General features: G+C 40.4%; 1 protein-coding gene across 6 annotated transcripts in view; it reads right to left on the bottom strand.

The window, feature by feature from the left end:
* The window catches only part of SYT17 (synaptotagmin 17), an 88,297-nt gene that overhangs the window by 30,106 nt on the left and 41,707 nt on the right, over positions 1-16,484 (bottom strand). For 5 of the 6 annotated variants that reach the window (XM_072598017.1, XM_072598018.1, XM_072598022.1 and 2 more), the window contains 2 exons: positions 15,361-15,481; positions 9,865-10,020 (listed from right to left, as the gene is read on the bottom strand). In XM_072598017.1, coding sequence (XP_072454118.1) covers positions 9,865-10,020; positions 15,361-15,481 — 277 coding nt within the window. Of the gene's footprint in view, positions 1-6,576; positions 6,653-9,864; positions 10,021-15,360; positions 15,482-16,484 lie in introns of all 6 variants that reach the window. The other variant, XM_072598020.1, reaches the window with a different exon arrangement.

Genomic DNA, 16,484 nt, shown 5'->3' with positions numbered 1-16,484 from the left:
CTCAGACCCCAAGCACTGGCTGGGAGGATCAGGAGGCGAGGTGGGTGTGAGGAGAATATTCAGAGGTCAAGTCACTGGCTGGGAAAATGCCCAGAAAAGGGAAAAGAAATAAGACTATAGAAGGTTACTTTCTTGGTGAACAGGCATTTCCTCCCTTCCTTTCTGATGAGGAAGAACAATGCTTACCATCAGGCAAAGACACAGAAGTCAAGGCTTCTGTGTCCCAGCCCACCCAATGGGCTCAGGCCATGGAAGAGCTGAAAAAGAATTTTGAAAATCAAGTTAGAGAGGTGGAGGAAAAGCTGGGAAGAGAAATGAGAGACATGAAGTCAAAGCATGAACAGCAGGTCAGCACCCTGCTAAAGGAGACCCAAAAAAATGCTGAAGAAAATAACACCTTGAAAAATAGGCTAACTCAATTGGCAAAAGAGGTTCAAAAAGCCAATGAGGAGAAGAATGCTTTCAAAAGCAGAATTAGCCAAATGGAAAAGGAGATTCAAAAGCTCACTGAAGAAAATAGTTCTTTCAAAATTAGAATGAAACAGATGGAGGCCAATGACTTTATGAGAAACCAAGAAATCACAAAACAAGACCAAAAGAATGAAAAAATGGAAGATAATGTGAAATATCTCATTGGAAAAACAACTGACCTGGAAAATAGATCCAGGAGAGACAATTTAAAAATTATGGGACTACCTGAAAGCCATGATCAAAAAAAGAGCCTAGACATCATCTTTCATGAAATTATCAAGGAAAACTGCCCTGAGATTCTAGAATCAGAGGGCAAAATAAGCATTCAAGGAATCCACCGATCACTGCCTGAAAGAGATCCAAAAAGAGAAACTCGTAGGAACACTGTGGCCAAATTCCAGAGTTCCCAGGTCAAGGAGAAAATATTGCAAGCAGCTAGAAAGAAACAATTCAAGTATTGTGGAAATACAATCAGGATAACACAAGATCTAGCAGCTTCTACATTAAGGGATCGAAGGGCATGGAATAGGATATTCCAGAAGTCAAAGGAACTAGGACTAAAACCAAGAATCACCTACCCAGCAAAACTGAGTATAATACTTCAGGGGAAAAATTGGTCTTTCAATGAAATAGAGGATTTTCAAGCATTCTTGATGAAAAGACCAGAACTGAAAAGAAAATTTGACTTTCAAACACAAGAATGAAGAGAAGCATGAAAAGGTAAACAGCAAAGAGAAGTCATAAGGGACTCACTAAAGTTGAACTGTTAACATTCCTACATTGAAGACAGTATTTGTAACTCTTGAAACGTTTCAGTATCTGGGTACTGGGTGGGATTACACACACACACATGCACACACGCACACACACATAGAGACAGAGTGCACAGAGTGAATTGAAGAGGATGGGATCATATCTTAAAAAAATGAAATCAAGCAGTGAGAGAGAAATATATTGGGAGGAGAAAGGGAGAATTGAATGGGGCAAATTATCTGTCATAAAAGAGGCGAGCAAAAGACTTATTAGTGAAGGGATAAAGAGGGGAGGTGAGAGAAAAACATGAAGTTTACTCTCATCACATTCCACTAAAGGAAAGAATAAAATGCACACTCATTTTGGTATGAAAACCTATCTTACAATACAGGAAAGTGGGGGATAAGGGGATAAGCAGGGTGGGGGGGATGATGGAAGGGAGGGCATGGGGAGGACGGAGCAATTTGAGGTCGACACTCATGGGGAGGGATAGGATCAAAAGAGAGTAGAAGTAATGGGGGACAGGATAGGATGGAGGGAAATATAGTTAATCTTATACAACACAACTATTATGGAAGTCATTTGCAAAACTACACAGATTTGGCCTATATTGAATTGCTTGCCTTCCAAAGGGAAGGGGTGGGGAGGGAGGGAGGTAAAGAAGTTGGAACTCAAAGTGTTAGGATCAACTGTCAAGTAATGTTCTTGCCACTAGGAAATAAGAAATACAGGTAAAGGGGTATAGAAAGCTATCTGGCCCTACAGGGCAAAAGAGAAGACGGAGACAAGGGCAGAGAGGGATGATGGAAGAGAGAGCAGATTGGTCATAGGGGCAATTAGAATGCTTGGTGTTGGGGGGGAGGGGATAAAAGGGGAGAAAATTTGTAACCCAAAATTTTGTTAAAATGAATGTTAAAAGTTAAATAAATAAAAAATAATAATAATAATAATTAAAAAAAAAAAGAAATACATTGAGAAAGGTAAAGGAATGGGAAAGCCAAAGTATAATAATGTCCTGGTGAAGCTTGGGTACAGAGAAGGACAGGCTGTGGCTGAGGTTGCTCCTTCATACATAGAAACTCCACTCACAGCTTCAAAAAGTTCTCTAGTATAAGAAATTAGAAGACAAGAAAAAATAATCATCTTTTTACCCAATGGATTTTATCCCTCTGCAATATACTAGGGTCGGATAGCATTCTTTCTTTTTTTAATCTTGAATCCTAGAAATCCTTTATGACCTCACCTTTTAAAAAAGAGAGAGATTAAAGTCAGCTCCATGACCTCACTCAGTCTCTGTGGCTCCCACCTACTTGACCCTTGTTGCCTTCCTCCCAAGTCACAACTTTTGTTGATGCTGACTTCCGGCCCTCCATATTTCACTCAACCTTTGTCCCTCCCTCCTCTTCTCCTTGCTCTGAAACTCTATACAATACTTCCCTCTCATTTCATAGTTGTTGTTAGTCACCCCATTTACTCCCTGCTTCTTCTCCCTTCCCTCCCTAACTCAATACTTATACCTTCCTCTCTCCATGAACTACTTCTCCCCTTTGTCTCCCTTTCAGGTCACAGATGATGCTGCAACCCACCCATTCTCATCTTCCATGCTCCTGTTCAACCCCTGTGCCTCCCTCTTAGGTCATAGTTATACAGCTATTACTGCTGTTTACCTGGTATACCTTTTGTCCCTTCCTGTCCCACTTCAGCCCTTGTGTCTCCCCTTCAAGACTTGTGCCTCCACCTAAGGCCACGTAGATGCTACTGCTGCCCACCTATTCTCTTCTTTGTGCCCCCACTAAGTCTTCCCACTCCTCCCCAGGCCACCAATGGTAATTTTGCTCACCTACTCTCTTATTCCATGCTCATGTTTTCCCCTGATCTCTTCTTCCATATTCGAAGGCTGCAGCAGGCTGCAGCTACTGTGCCCATCTGGAGCATCTTCTCTCCCTTCCTGCCCCACCTCAACCTGTGTGTCTCCCTTCTAGACCATGACAGCTGCTGCTGCTACTACCCTCCTCCTCACTTCCCCCCCTCCTTCCCTCACTGTGGTTACCTTGCTTCTTTCTTTCTTTCTTTTTTTTTTTTTTTGTAGCTTGTCTCACCAGAAAATCTAATTAACCAATTTAGTTCTGCTGCTGCAGAAGGCCAAGTAATAATGGAAAACAGAACAAGTGGCCTTCCTTGCTCCCACTACAGATGGCTGAGAGACCTCTGAATACCCCAGTAAGACTGAGAAGCCTATGAGGTACAGAGGGACAGATGCAGTATTCTAGTTGTAGTGCAAAGTAATGGTGCCTTATTGACTATTTCTTTGTCTCCTTTGCCTGATGATCATACATATCCCAGCCCCTAACTGTGGTTGTACCCCCAATCTGTTAAAGGCCCTCCCTAGCTTCTCTCTCTGCATTTTCTCACTTGGAGATCTTGAAAGCTCCCATGAGTTTGATTATCATCTCTATACAGATGGTTCCCAGAGCTACATATTTCTGAGCTCCAATAATGCTTCACCAATTGGCTATAGGTTATTTCAAATCAAATACCCAGAGGCATCTCACACTAAATCTAAATCAAAGCTCATTATCTTTTCCCACTTTCGAATTTCTTGCAATGGTTCCACCATCTTTCTATTCACCCAGCTTTGCAATCTCAGTGTCATACTTGACTTCTCACCCTATATATCCAATCAATTGTCAAATTTCATGTCATTTCTACCCCTACAATTTCTATTGCACCCATCTTCTTCTCTCTACTTACATAGTTATCACCTTTGTTCAAGTAGGTCTTCATCAACTCTCACTTGTATTAGCAAAAAAGTCATCTTTACTAGTGAAGTGAGAAGAACCAAGAGAACATTGTACACAACAGCATTATTGTAATGATGATCAGCTATAAAAGATGCAATCATTCTACTCACTACAATGAGCCAAGACAATTCCAAAGGACTTATAATGAAAAATGCTATCCACCTCCAGAGAAAGAACTGATGAAGCCTGAGTACAGACTGAAGCATAACTTTTGCACGTTTTCTTGTTTTATTTATTTGTTTGCAACATGGCTAATATGAAAATATGCTTTGCATGATTTCACAAGTATAATTGATATCACATTACTTGTCTTTCCAATAGATAGGGGAAGGGTAGACAAGAGAGACAGAAGTCAGAACTCAAAATTTTTTTAAAATTAAAAATATTATTTTTAAAAGTTAAGAAAAAGCCCTATACTGTGGCTCAAGTCTCTCCCGTCTCCAATCCATCCTCCACATAGTTGCCTCCCCTAGCTTCTCTTTCTGCATTCTCTCACTTGAAGATGTTGAAAGTTCCCATGGGTTTAATTATCATCTCTATACAGATGGTTCCCAGAGCTATATATTTCTGAGCTCCAATACTGCTTCACCAATTGGTGAAGTACACATCTGACCATGTCTTTCTCCTGCTCAATTACTTTAGTAATTGAGTGCCCAATTAGCTTTAAGATCAAAATACTGTTTGGCATTTAAAGCCCTTCATAACCTGGTTCCAACCTATCTTTCCTGCCTTATGTATACTTCCCTTATGCAAAAAAGGCAATATCTACTAGGGTTCTAGTGAGGAAGGTTGAGCCTGCTTCTCCTAAGGTCCTACCTCATGTTAGCTAGTATATGAGGTTTGAACTTTAAAAGGTACTAAACCTACCCTCAAGACAAAGTTTCCAGGACATTAAGGCTTGAATTACTGGCATAGTTTTCTGGTGGTCTAAGGAAAAAAGCCAGTACAGTCAGGAGATAGTCCCTTGGCATCTTCTTGCCACCATGGTGAATGTTGAGTCAAGGAAGTTTTGACCAACTGATTCAATGTTGTAGCCTTTGCTGAATTTCCTTTCCATGTTGTGATTAAGTAAATTTCTTTTTGTTAGTTATAAGATGGCCTGTGAATGTCTCATGTCATTCTAATCCCAAAATTGAATCACCACCAGAGCAGCCTGAATTGGGCCTGACCTTTATAAAACTCTTTGCAGACTGGCCAACCTAGTTTTCTCCTGTCCTTCACTTCAACATTCTATATGCAGTAGCAGCATCTTTACCCAGGCTGATCCCCATGCATGGAGTGCACAAGCTTTTCACCACTGCCTCTTAAAATCCCCTAGTTTCCCTTCTAGCTCAGCTCAAGCATCACCTTCTACATGAAGCCTTTCCTGAGTCCCCCACCCCCAGCTGCTAGTGACTTCTTTCCCACATTAATGCTCCCACCTTCTACTCCATCCAATTATCTTGTATTTATTTGTTAAAATTATTTACAAAAATGTTCTTTCTCTAATTGAATAATAGAACATAGACTCCTTGAATACAGATGGGTAATTTTTGTCTTTGTACACATGACCAAGGACTGTGTCTGGCACTTAAAGGCACTCAGATGTTTATCCACAGATTATTTACATATATTATCTCATTTGGGTGGTACAGGCATTATTTTGAACATCAGGAAACTGAGGCCCAGATAGACTAAGGGAAGGGGCAATATTCCAGTCTGGAAATCAAGCCTTGTGCTCAGAATGGGTTCAGACATTGAAGCAATTCCATTGTGTGATCAACATTTATTGCTAGGCATTTCCTCTGGATGATTTTGTCTCTAATCAACTCAAATTTCATTCTTTTTACCTACTTAAAAGTAATAATGCAGAAGCCTCAATGCCTGCCTTCAATTTCTTTTGATAGAATAAAACTTCACTGAATTTCCCTCATGGCTTCTGGACTAAAAATTTGATATTTTAGGTGTTGAACTTTTTTTCCCTCCCTACCCTCTTTTGACCTAGCTACAGAAATTACCTGACTGAAAATTACAGGAAAAGGAATCTTCTTCACATATAAAAGAAAATGTTCAGGAAGCCAGGAATACTAGCCAGAGTTTAATTACAGTCTTTTACCAAGGAATCACTGTGCAAAAATTTAAATTGCTGCTCAACCTCACTTTTGTGATGAAATGTTTGGAAACAAGATAATGGGTTGGATTTCAGCATTTCAGATGGGAGTTGCTTCTGTTATTTAAAAAAGAAAAGCCTGAAAAAATCTGTGAGTTTGAGTCCAGTAGTATGGAGGTTTGCCCAGATACCCACCAATTCACTCAATTTTTCTGAGACTATACCCCATACCTATAATATCGTGGCTTTGTCCCAGGGGTCTGACAAGCTTGTCTATCACTCATCATACGATGATGACTCCTCAAAGGTTTCTTGTACTAAAAAAAGTTCATATCACTTAGTGTATGACACTGGATGGAACGAGGGGAAGGTGTGGCCAGAGAAAGGCAACACAGTTAAGGTGATGTCACTGTTAGATAGGTCACCAGCAATTGAGCCGGGCCCAGCCAGAGAGGAACTCACCAGTAGCACAACCAAGAAATAGGATTGGCTTGGAAGCTCCAAAGGAGTTCGTAATCTTTTGGTCTGTCCTGGAGCTCTTTGGCAGCAATTAGACCCAGGAATGTTTTTGAATGCAAAAATAAAACACATGAGATTACAAATGAAATCAGTTATGCTAAAATACAGTTATTGAAATAGTTTTTAAAATCCGTTCATGGATTCCAAGTTAAGAAACCCTGCTCTAGGAGCATCCCTATTTTAACTAATTTTTCTGATTATCTAGGTACTCTGTTAGAAACTAAACTAGTAGCCCAATTGTTTCTCAGCTGCTGAAGGAATACAAGTGGAATCAGTTCCATGATTTATAATGGGTTCACAGGATTCCGAGCCAGAAAGTGTATTAGAAATCATCTAGCCTAATCCTTTCATTTTACACTTTACTGAGACTCAGAGGCATTAAATATTTCCCCTCCAAGTACTTATAATTTGCACATAGCCCTTTGCTTATACTTACAAGTCTACTTTTCCATGTATTTAGTCCCCATGACTTTTCAGTGTTTTGTCCTGTCACTCTCATACCCTTTTTAGGTTCATTCACATAATTGCTTTTGTCTGAAAGTTTTCCTATATCAAGAGACCTCTTCTTCTTAACTTGATCTATATGGCACAGGGTCCGCAGCGACAGCAGCTTTTAAGAAACGTTTTTGGCTGACTGGTTCATTGATTAGCTAAAGACATTTTGGGTGGTAGGCACAGAGGCCAGCCAGTATATAAAATAGGGCCTGACGTTTATACAATGCTTTACAGTTCTCAAAGCTTTTAGTATACATGCTATTATTTCAGTTTTACAAGAATTTTGTGACATCAGAAGGTCCTGCAGATATCATCATTATTCCCATTTTACAAGTGTGGAAACTTAGTCTGAGAGAGGTCTGGGTGACTGACTAACCTATGGTCACACAGTTAGTAAGAGAGACAGAATATAAATGCACGTCTTCCTAAAGTCCAGCACTCTGTCCACTATTCCATAAGCATCTTAGTGATGAAGCTGTGCTAACAAAACTAAAAGATTTACTCGCTTTCCAGGTCCCTTCCATTCGCTGATGGAGGAGCATCAGCCTAAGAGCCAGAATCCTTACGGGCTTGAAGCACAGCTCCATCTGTATTCACATCATTTGGGATTGTTCTGAGCCTCCAGTGAGGAAATGTGTAGGAAGGGCTCTGCAAACTTAAAACGTTGTATCAAGCCAGGGTGACGATAATAAATTTTCTGTATTTGCCCCCCCCCCAGGGGTCTCAATCAATGAACTAGTCATCTGAAAGCTTTATGATTTTATCCGACTCATAGACTGGGAAAGGGCCAAACAAACTGTAGGAATGAATGTAAAGGACTCTTGCTAGTCCATAAGAGATGATGGATTTGAAGAATTAATTCAGAAAGCACAGGAAGACTTACATGTACTGACACAGTATGGAGTAAATAGAACCAGGTAAACAGTACATACAATCTGCAACAACAACAAAGCCAAAACACTGTCATTATAATGATGAAACAAACCCAAAAAACCCCAAAAGTTGAATGATGTATAATTATAAATCTTGTCCCCGAAAAAGAGATGGAAAAAAAAACCACTTTCCTTCCTTCATTAGAGAAGTAGGGGACTGTGGGCATAGAAAACTGCAAATACAGTCAAATGCAGTTGATGAGTTGGTTAGTTTTGTTGAATTGTTTTCTTTTTTTAAAATTTCCTTTGCTTTTCATATTTTTTGACAAGAGATGACTCAACGAGTAGAATATATTTGGAAATGGAGTTGGTTAGTTTTGTTGAACTGCTCTTTTTTTAAATTTCTTTTTCTCTTCATATTTTGTTACAAGAGATGACTCGGTGGGTAGGACGTATTTGGAAATGGAGGTGATGCAAAAATAAACAGTATCAATACAAATTTTTTAAAATTAAGATCTCATTTAGGCAGACCCTGGGCTTGCAGCTGTTAATCAGTTGATTAATAGATCAAGTTAATCTGAAGAGGTCCCTGTTGGCCTAAGAGTGCTTTCAGATTTATTTTTCTAAAAACTGGCACAGATGAATATGTAAAGGTCATGCAAGGAAACAAGACAAATGCTGAATAGCTACCAGAATTAAATACTTGATAAATGGACTTGTAAGTACCAAAAAAAGTATCTATTATAAACACTACTGCTGAAGCATCATCTTCAACAAGTTCATTTAAAGCATAAATAGATTTTAAAAGAAGCTTATTGGGACAAATAAAAGGTGGCTAGGCCTGGTCTCTTGGCTTAGTTCCTTTTCAAGCTTGGCCCTGCTTAGAAGGAGGGAAATCAGCATTTATTAAGTGCTTAGTTCACAGCCAGGCACTGTGCTAAGCACCTTACAAACATTAGCTCATTTGGTCTCTATAACAATCCTGGGAGAGAGGTGCTACTACTATTATCCCATTTTACAGGAAATTGAAGCAAACAGAGGCCAAGTGACTTGCCCAGGTTTTTCAGAGCTAATAGGTAATCTGAGGCTAGATTTGAACTCAAGTCTTCTGACTCCAGGCCCAGCACTCTTCCACTGCATCACCTAGCTGCCTCTACTTGAACATCATGGCTTCAATATAGGCATAAGATATTATGTAGGAGCACTGGAGTCTGAGAAACCATCCCTGGCATTTTAGAAGGGTGGCCTGAGGCTGAGGGCATGCCCCTATTCCCACAGGTAAATAGTAACAAGAGCAGTATATTCATATGGCCTACATTTTGCTGGTTACACACACTGTCCTCTTGATTCTCACAATAATCCAGGAGGTAAATCCATTTTACAGGTGAGAATACTGAAGCTCTCAGCAGTTAAATGACTTCTCCAAGGTCACACAGACAAGCTATGGTGGAAGAGCCAAAATATCATGGTTTGCTGGAAAGGGTACAGAAGCAGGAAATCACAGGACCCAAGTTCTAATCATGCCATGCCTCTGTCCTTATGTGCCGAGCCCCATCACACATGGTACAGTGGAAAAAGCACTGGCTCTGAACTCAGAGGCACTGAGTTCAAATACTATGTCAGATGTTCACTATTTCTGCGACCTCAGGTAATTCACTAAACCTTCCTGGGCTTCAGTTTTCCACATCTGTAAAATGGGTGGGTTGGGCTAGACAGTTCCTGAGGCATCTTCTAGCTCAGAAGCTATAGTCTTGTGATCTCCACGCTAGAAGCTGGCTCCCACTGAAGACACTGTCCCTGAGCAAGGGCAAAAGTGAAAAAGGTGACCTAGGACTCAATCAGGGTCTGAGATAAAGACACCTACCTGTAAATACTAGGCTGGCATTTTCAAGTTCTTCCTGTGGGACCTTGAAACTGAAAGACTCATTGTAGAAGGGGTCGATCGTCCCCCTCATAAAGGACGTCTTCTTGGTCTTCACAAGTTTGAGTCCATGTACCAGCTGGATCTTCACAAAGGGGTCTGCAGAGAGAGGCACAAAGAAGATATAGAAGGTCAGAGCCACAGGGACCCTTGGGGGCCCAACCCTCTCATTTTACAGAGGAGAAAAGGAGAGGTGGAGTGAACTGCCCAAGTCAACATAGTGGTGTTTAATAATAGGTGCTTAATAAATACTCCTTGTCCCTCCCTTCCTCACCTTCTTCACAAAATTAATTTGCAGTTCAGTCACATCCAACTTTTCATGATGCCATGTGGGGTTTTCTTGGTAAAGATACTGGAGTGGTTTGCCATTTCTTTCTCCAGTTCGTTTTTACATATGACAAAACTGAGGTAAACAGGGTTGTGATTTGCCCTGGGTCACACACCTGCTAAGTTTCTGAGGCCAGATTAGAACTCATGAGGATGAACCTTCCTGATTCTAAGCCCAGTGCTCTGTCCACTACACCATCTAACAGCCCAGGTTAATAGCAGGAGCTTAATCAATTCTCCTCCTACGTCCTCTCCCTATCCTCTTCCTAAGGTTGTGCAGTCGGCTAATAGAAATACAAGACTAGAACTGGGTCTCAGGACTTCCAGTTCAGGCTCTTTTGCCAATGGCATAAGCTGGACCTTGAGAGGGGGAGAGGAATGGGATTTGGATGGGTAGAGATAGAAAGGAAACATCTTGAAGATAGATTGTGAGTGTAGGAGGAGGCAAGGCAACTCTGGGAGATATTCAGTTGAAATACAACATATATAGGGAGTAGGGTTAGGGGACTAGAGCTGTAATCTGGTAGGAGGAATTCCCAAATGAGAAAATGCTTTGTCTGAAACTGATAGTCTTGGAGAGTTTACCTGTTGCACTGAACAGTTAAATGATTTGGCCAAGATCATGTGACCAGTCTGTTAATCTAGCTCTCCATCCACCACTCTTTCTCTCTCTCTAGTAATGAGCAGCAGGATGAAATAAGGCTAGAAAGGTGAAGCTAGACTAGGCAGGATTTTTAAATGCCAGGCTAAGAAGTTTGCATTTTATCCTTGAGGCAATAGGGGGCCCCTGAAAGTTTTTGAGTAAGGGAATTACATAGTCAGACCCCTGCTATAGGGAGGTTATACACAGCTATTGGGTAGCTGTGTAGAAGATGGATTGAACAGAGGAAAGGGAAGAGACTAACATCATAAAAACCTAACCTATTCTAATTATCCTGGTGACAGGTAAAAAGGGGCCAGATCAGAATGGTGATAGGGTGAAGAGACATGAAAAGACTGATTGATATAAGATGTATCATGGAGGGAGAATTGACAAGAGTGATAATTGATTGGATTGGGAAAAGGAAGTAAAGAAGAGAGAGAATTCCAAGATAACTGAGTTTTTGAAGGATTAGGTTAACTGGGATGATAGCGGTGCCATCGACAGAGATAGGGAGAGTAGAAGGAAGAATTGGTTGGTTGGTTGGTGGTTGTTCTTCATTCTCGAATAGGACCAAAATGACATCCCTATGATAAAGTCAAGTTTCAACGTGTCTGACTGTGGCTGAGCAGATCACTACGAGCTCAGAATGCTCTACAGAGATTGGACACAGATAGTCTGTGTGAACGTTTGGGGTGGATACTACACCCAGGGAGCTGCCGAATCACACTGCTGCTTCCAGCGAGAAACAGGACTTTGAGATAGGGATAATAGTAAAATGGTAGGCATGATGTCTTTTGATTCATGCATAATTGGATTTAAGTGAGGCAAATTTGCATGAAGTCATCAGCCTCACTCTCTCCTCCAGAGTCATCACAGTCCACTGGCAGGACACAGCCTAGATGACTGGCGATGGCTCAGGATGCAGTGGATAACCTTGGCATCTTCAGTGTCTAACCAAGCTCTAAGTGCTCCACACTGCTTGCTTCATGAAATCAGCTGATTTCATGACCATTGGAACAAATTGTTCTCATCCGCCCATTCCACCAGGGGAAGTCTTTACATGCGTGGGGTAGACACTGCCCTAACTCACCAATGGGTTTGGGATCCTTGGTTACCCTGGACCTAGTTCAACCCATCTGCTGAAATGTTTACCAAGGTGTGCCTGCTGCACATGCTGCAGCTTCTTGGAGCCACAGGTGAGAGTTGGGTGGAACAGGTGAACACCAAAGGTGGAAAGTAGCCCTGAAAAGGGCTTGGCAGCCATCACGCCAGAAGTCCTAGTCCTGCCTAAACACACCCCAGAAGGAAGAGTAAGATTTGGAGGGAAGAATAGTTCTGATCAAGCCCATTATCTCATTTGACCCTTATACCACTCTGTGAGGTAGGTAGAGCAGGTATTACCCTTATTTTGCAGAAAAGAAAACCTACCTCCACTGAAGTGAAATGACTTGTCACAAGAAGCCAGAACTAGAATCTCCAGACAGTACTTTTTATGAATCAGAATGATATAATGCTTAGTATGATGGATTTAAAGCCAGGAAGATATGAGTTCAAATCCTACTTCAGATATTTGCTAGCCATGTTACTGTGGATTTCCTCATCTGGAAAATGAATGTATTGGATTCATGTAACTTTAAGATTCCATCCAATTCCAAATCCATTTGCCTATGTAACCTATGATTCAAGTTCAAATCCTGCCTGACGCACTTATTAGATGTTACCCAGAATAAGAAGGCAACTTAGTAGTGCAGTGGATAACCCTAACCCTAATCTTTAACTGGGCTTAGAATCAGAAAGATTCATTCTCTTGAGTTCAAATCTGACCTTAGACACTTAGTAGCTATGTGACCCTAGACAAGTCACTCATCTGGAAAATGAGCTGGGGAAGGAAATGGCAAAGCACTTCAGTATCTTTGCCAAGAAAACTCCAAATGGGGTCACAAAGAGTCAGACATGACTGAAACAACAACGACCCAGGGCAAGATATTTAAATGCTCTGAGTCTGAGAAGGGAATAATAATATCTAATCCAATAGGGTTGTATTATGAGATTAGAACTGGAAGAAAGCTTAAGAGATCACTGAGTTCAGTCATACACACCCATTCTACAGATGAAGAAACTGAGGCAGAGAGAGGTACAGGAATGTGATTAATTAAATTAATATTTAATATTATTTCCACTACATTACATTAGGGGAAGAGAAAAGAAGGGGGGAAAAGCATTTATATAGCACCTACTGTGTACCAGGCACTGTGCTAAACAGTTTATAACTTCATTTGATCTTCACAACAACCCTGGAAGATAGGCACTATCATGATATCAATTTGACAACTGAGGAAACTGAGGCAGACAGAAGTGACTTGCCCAGAGTCACACAACTAGTAAGTATCTGAAACTGAATATGAACTCAGGTCTTCCTAACTAAAGACCCAGCACTCTATCCACTATCCTATGTTGGAGTCAGTATTAAAGGCAAAGATGAGTTTGGGCATCACCACTTTTGCCTGAAAAGCCATACCCTCAGTGCTTTGCAAGGGATAGATATGTCAATTACACCATTTCTGCTCTCATGGAAAAAGCCATTTCCTGAGGAAATAAAAGTAGATTAACTATCCATTCAAACCATAAAGTTTGCGCTAAAATATAATTTTAATTAAAATTTTAATTTATTAATCATAATTAATTTATTTATTAATTTAATTGAAATATTATTTTTAACTTTAAATATTACAAAATAAAAATAGTAAAAAGGGACTTATTTTGCTAACCAAAGAAGGGAAAAATTAATCGTCAAGTTTTGGAGACTGAACTGAGATGTCCTTAAGTTATTTGGCATAGCAGAAAGAGCTGTGGATTTAAGGGTAGATGGAGTGGGTTTAGACTGAAGTGGCACTAATTCTTATTCTCAGAGATGCGCCATGGGAAAAATAATGGATCTGGAGTCAGTGAACCTGGATCTGAATCCCAGTTCCATTATCTGCCACCTCGGTGACTTCAGACAAGTTATTTAACCCTCTGGATCTCAGTTTCCTCATCTAAAAAGAGAAGAGATTAACCAAGATGACCTTCAAAGTCTCTTGCAACTCTAAACCTACAATTCTACACATAGCCTTTCTGAGCCTCAGTTTACAAAACTATAAAATGGAGACAAAACTCATATGCTGTACCTAAGGGATTGTTGGGAAGGATCACAGAATTAAAGGAAATAGTTTAAGAATGTGAAATGGCCACTAGGTGGTGCAGTGGAGAGAGTGCCAGCCCTGATGTCAGTAAGACTTGTTTGTTATTCCCAAATTCAAATTTGGCTTCAGACATTTCCTGGCTGTGTGACCCTGGGCAAATCACTTATCCCTGTTTGTATCAGTTCCTCATCTGGAAAATGAGCTGGAGAAGGAAATGACAAATCACTCCAGAATCTTTGCCCAAAAACCCCCAAACAGGGTCATGAAGAGATACCACTGAAAACAACTAAACAACAAAACTATATAAATGTACATTATCGTCATCATTATTAATGACAATATCTGCAAACTGTAAAGTTCCATATAACTCCCAATGATGGTGATGATGAGGATGACGATCATTGGAATTCAAGATGTGTATTCCTTACTGTTCACACTTCCTGGGTTTTGCTGTCATTATTCTTAAATTGTAAGAGTAGCATTTTGAGACATCAATCTATACACATTTATTAAGTGCCCACTGTATGCCAGGCACTGTGTTGTGTTTGTCCTTTGTTTTCAAAGAGGACCATGACATTGGAGAAATGATGACATGACTTGCACTTGACTTTATTTTGAGTGAGGGAGGGCTGTGCAGGTCACCAACCTCACTTCCCCTCCTGGGCCATCTGGATCCAGTGATCAGATATTCATCAGGATGACTGGAGATGACCCAGGATGCAATGGCAGACCTTGACCTCTTTGACCTTGGGCCTATTCAGGTGCTCATTTAGGGTGAAATAAGACCCATGCGGTGAATAGGCATCTTTTTAAAGTAGTCATATTGGAGCCCACTCCCTCTCCTTAAGACATCAAACTACATAAAGTTTACAGTGATCATAATCCACCCTCTTGGCTCCAAAGACCATTTAACTGACAATAACTGGATAATGAGTTTCCCTAAGGATTTCAGGCAGAAACTTGGTGGCAATGGTCCACAAAACCACCCTAATAAGTGTGTCTAACAGACCACCAGCCCAGCATTCCCACCCCGCCCATCCCTCTCAAGCAGGTAGGATCCCAGGAAACAGACACCAATCCAGGGAGAGTGCCAGGTGTGAGATCATTGGAACCATCTCAACCCCATTCAATTGGTAGTTTATGTGGTCCAGTCCAACATTGTTCATGAGAATGGATTCATAAATACAAAATTCCTTTAGAAATTAAATCTACATATAGAAATGTTTTATATGGTTGCTCCCTTCACCTGAAGAAACCTCTGCCCTTTGTCAACAGACTCATCTTTACCTGAGCCTTGACTCATATCTGTCTGAAGAAGTTGCTTGGCCCTTATCACGTCAACATTCAATCTTCCAGCACTTGGGAGATAATTCAATGACAACAGCAGCTCTCCCAGCTCCACTTCATTCTATGGAGAAAGAAGATGATAAGGAGTTAAAATGGTAGTCATGGTGCTTCCAGAAAGTGAGAAACTCAGCAATCTTAGACACAAATTTTAGAACCAAAAAAAAAAAAAAATCCTCCAAATTATAACATTACTACATTTATCCTAGAAGAAGAGAAATCGTAATCATGTCTTATATTGTTAGGATGGATCACTTTTATTTAGAATTGGTAGGGACCTTAGGTCATCTAGTTCAGCCTACTCATTTTGCAGATGAAGATTCAAGGGGTCATTTGTCCTATGGTCACACAGCTAGTAAAAGACAGAGCTGGGATTCAAACTCTGTTTTCAAACTTCAAAAAAACAAAATCTTTCTATTGTACTTTCCATTCTCTTTCTCATTAGATCCTCCTACCAGATCTAAAAGGCATCAGAAAATCACAGAATTTTGGACACCAATGGCCAGTTAGTCTAAAACACAAAAAGAAATCTCCTTGACTAATATGATAGAAAAACATAATAAATGTTGGAGAGGATGTAGGAAAATTGAGTCACTAATGCACTGTTGGTAGAGTTGTGAACTAATCCAACCTTTCTGGAAAACAAATTGGAACTATACTCAAAAGGCTGTAAGATCATGCATACCCCTTGATCCAGCATTACCACTACTAGGTCAGTATTCCAAAAAGATCATAAAAAAGGGAAAAGGACCCACATGTACAAAAATATTTATAGCAGCTCTTTTTGTAGGGGCAAAGAATTAGAAACTGAGGGAATGTTCATCAGTTGGGGAATGGCTGAACAAGTTGTGGCATATGATTGTAATGGAATATTACTGTAAGAGATGATGAGCAGGCAGATTTTAGAAAAACCTAGAAAGATTTATATGAACTGATGCAAAGTGAAGTGATCAGAACTAGGAGAAATTCTACACAGTAGCAGCAATGTCGTACAACGATCAACTGTGAGTGGCTTAGCCATTCTCATCAATACAATGATCCAAGACAATTCCAAAGGTTGCATGATG

Source organism: Notamacropus eugenii, chromosome 3 (assembly GCF_028372415.1).
Source record: "Notamacropus eugenii isolate mMacEug1 chromosome 3, mMacEug1.pri_v2, whole genome shotgun sequence".
Classification (NCBI taxonomy): Eukaryota; Metazoa; Chordata; class Mammalia; order Diprotodontia; family Macropodidae; genus Notamacropus; species Notamacropus eugenii.
This window is presented reverse-complemented; position numbering and strand designations above follow the sequence as displayed.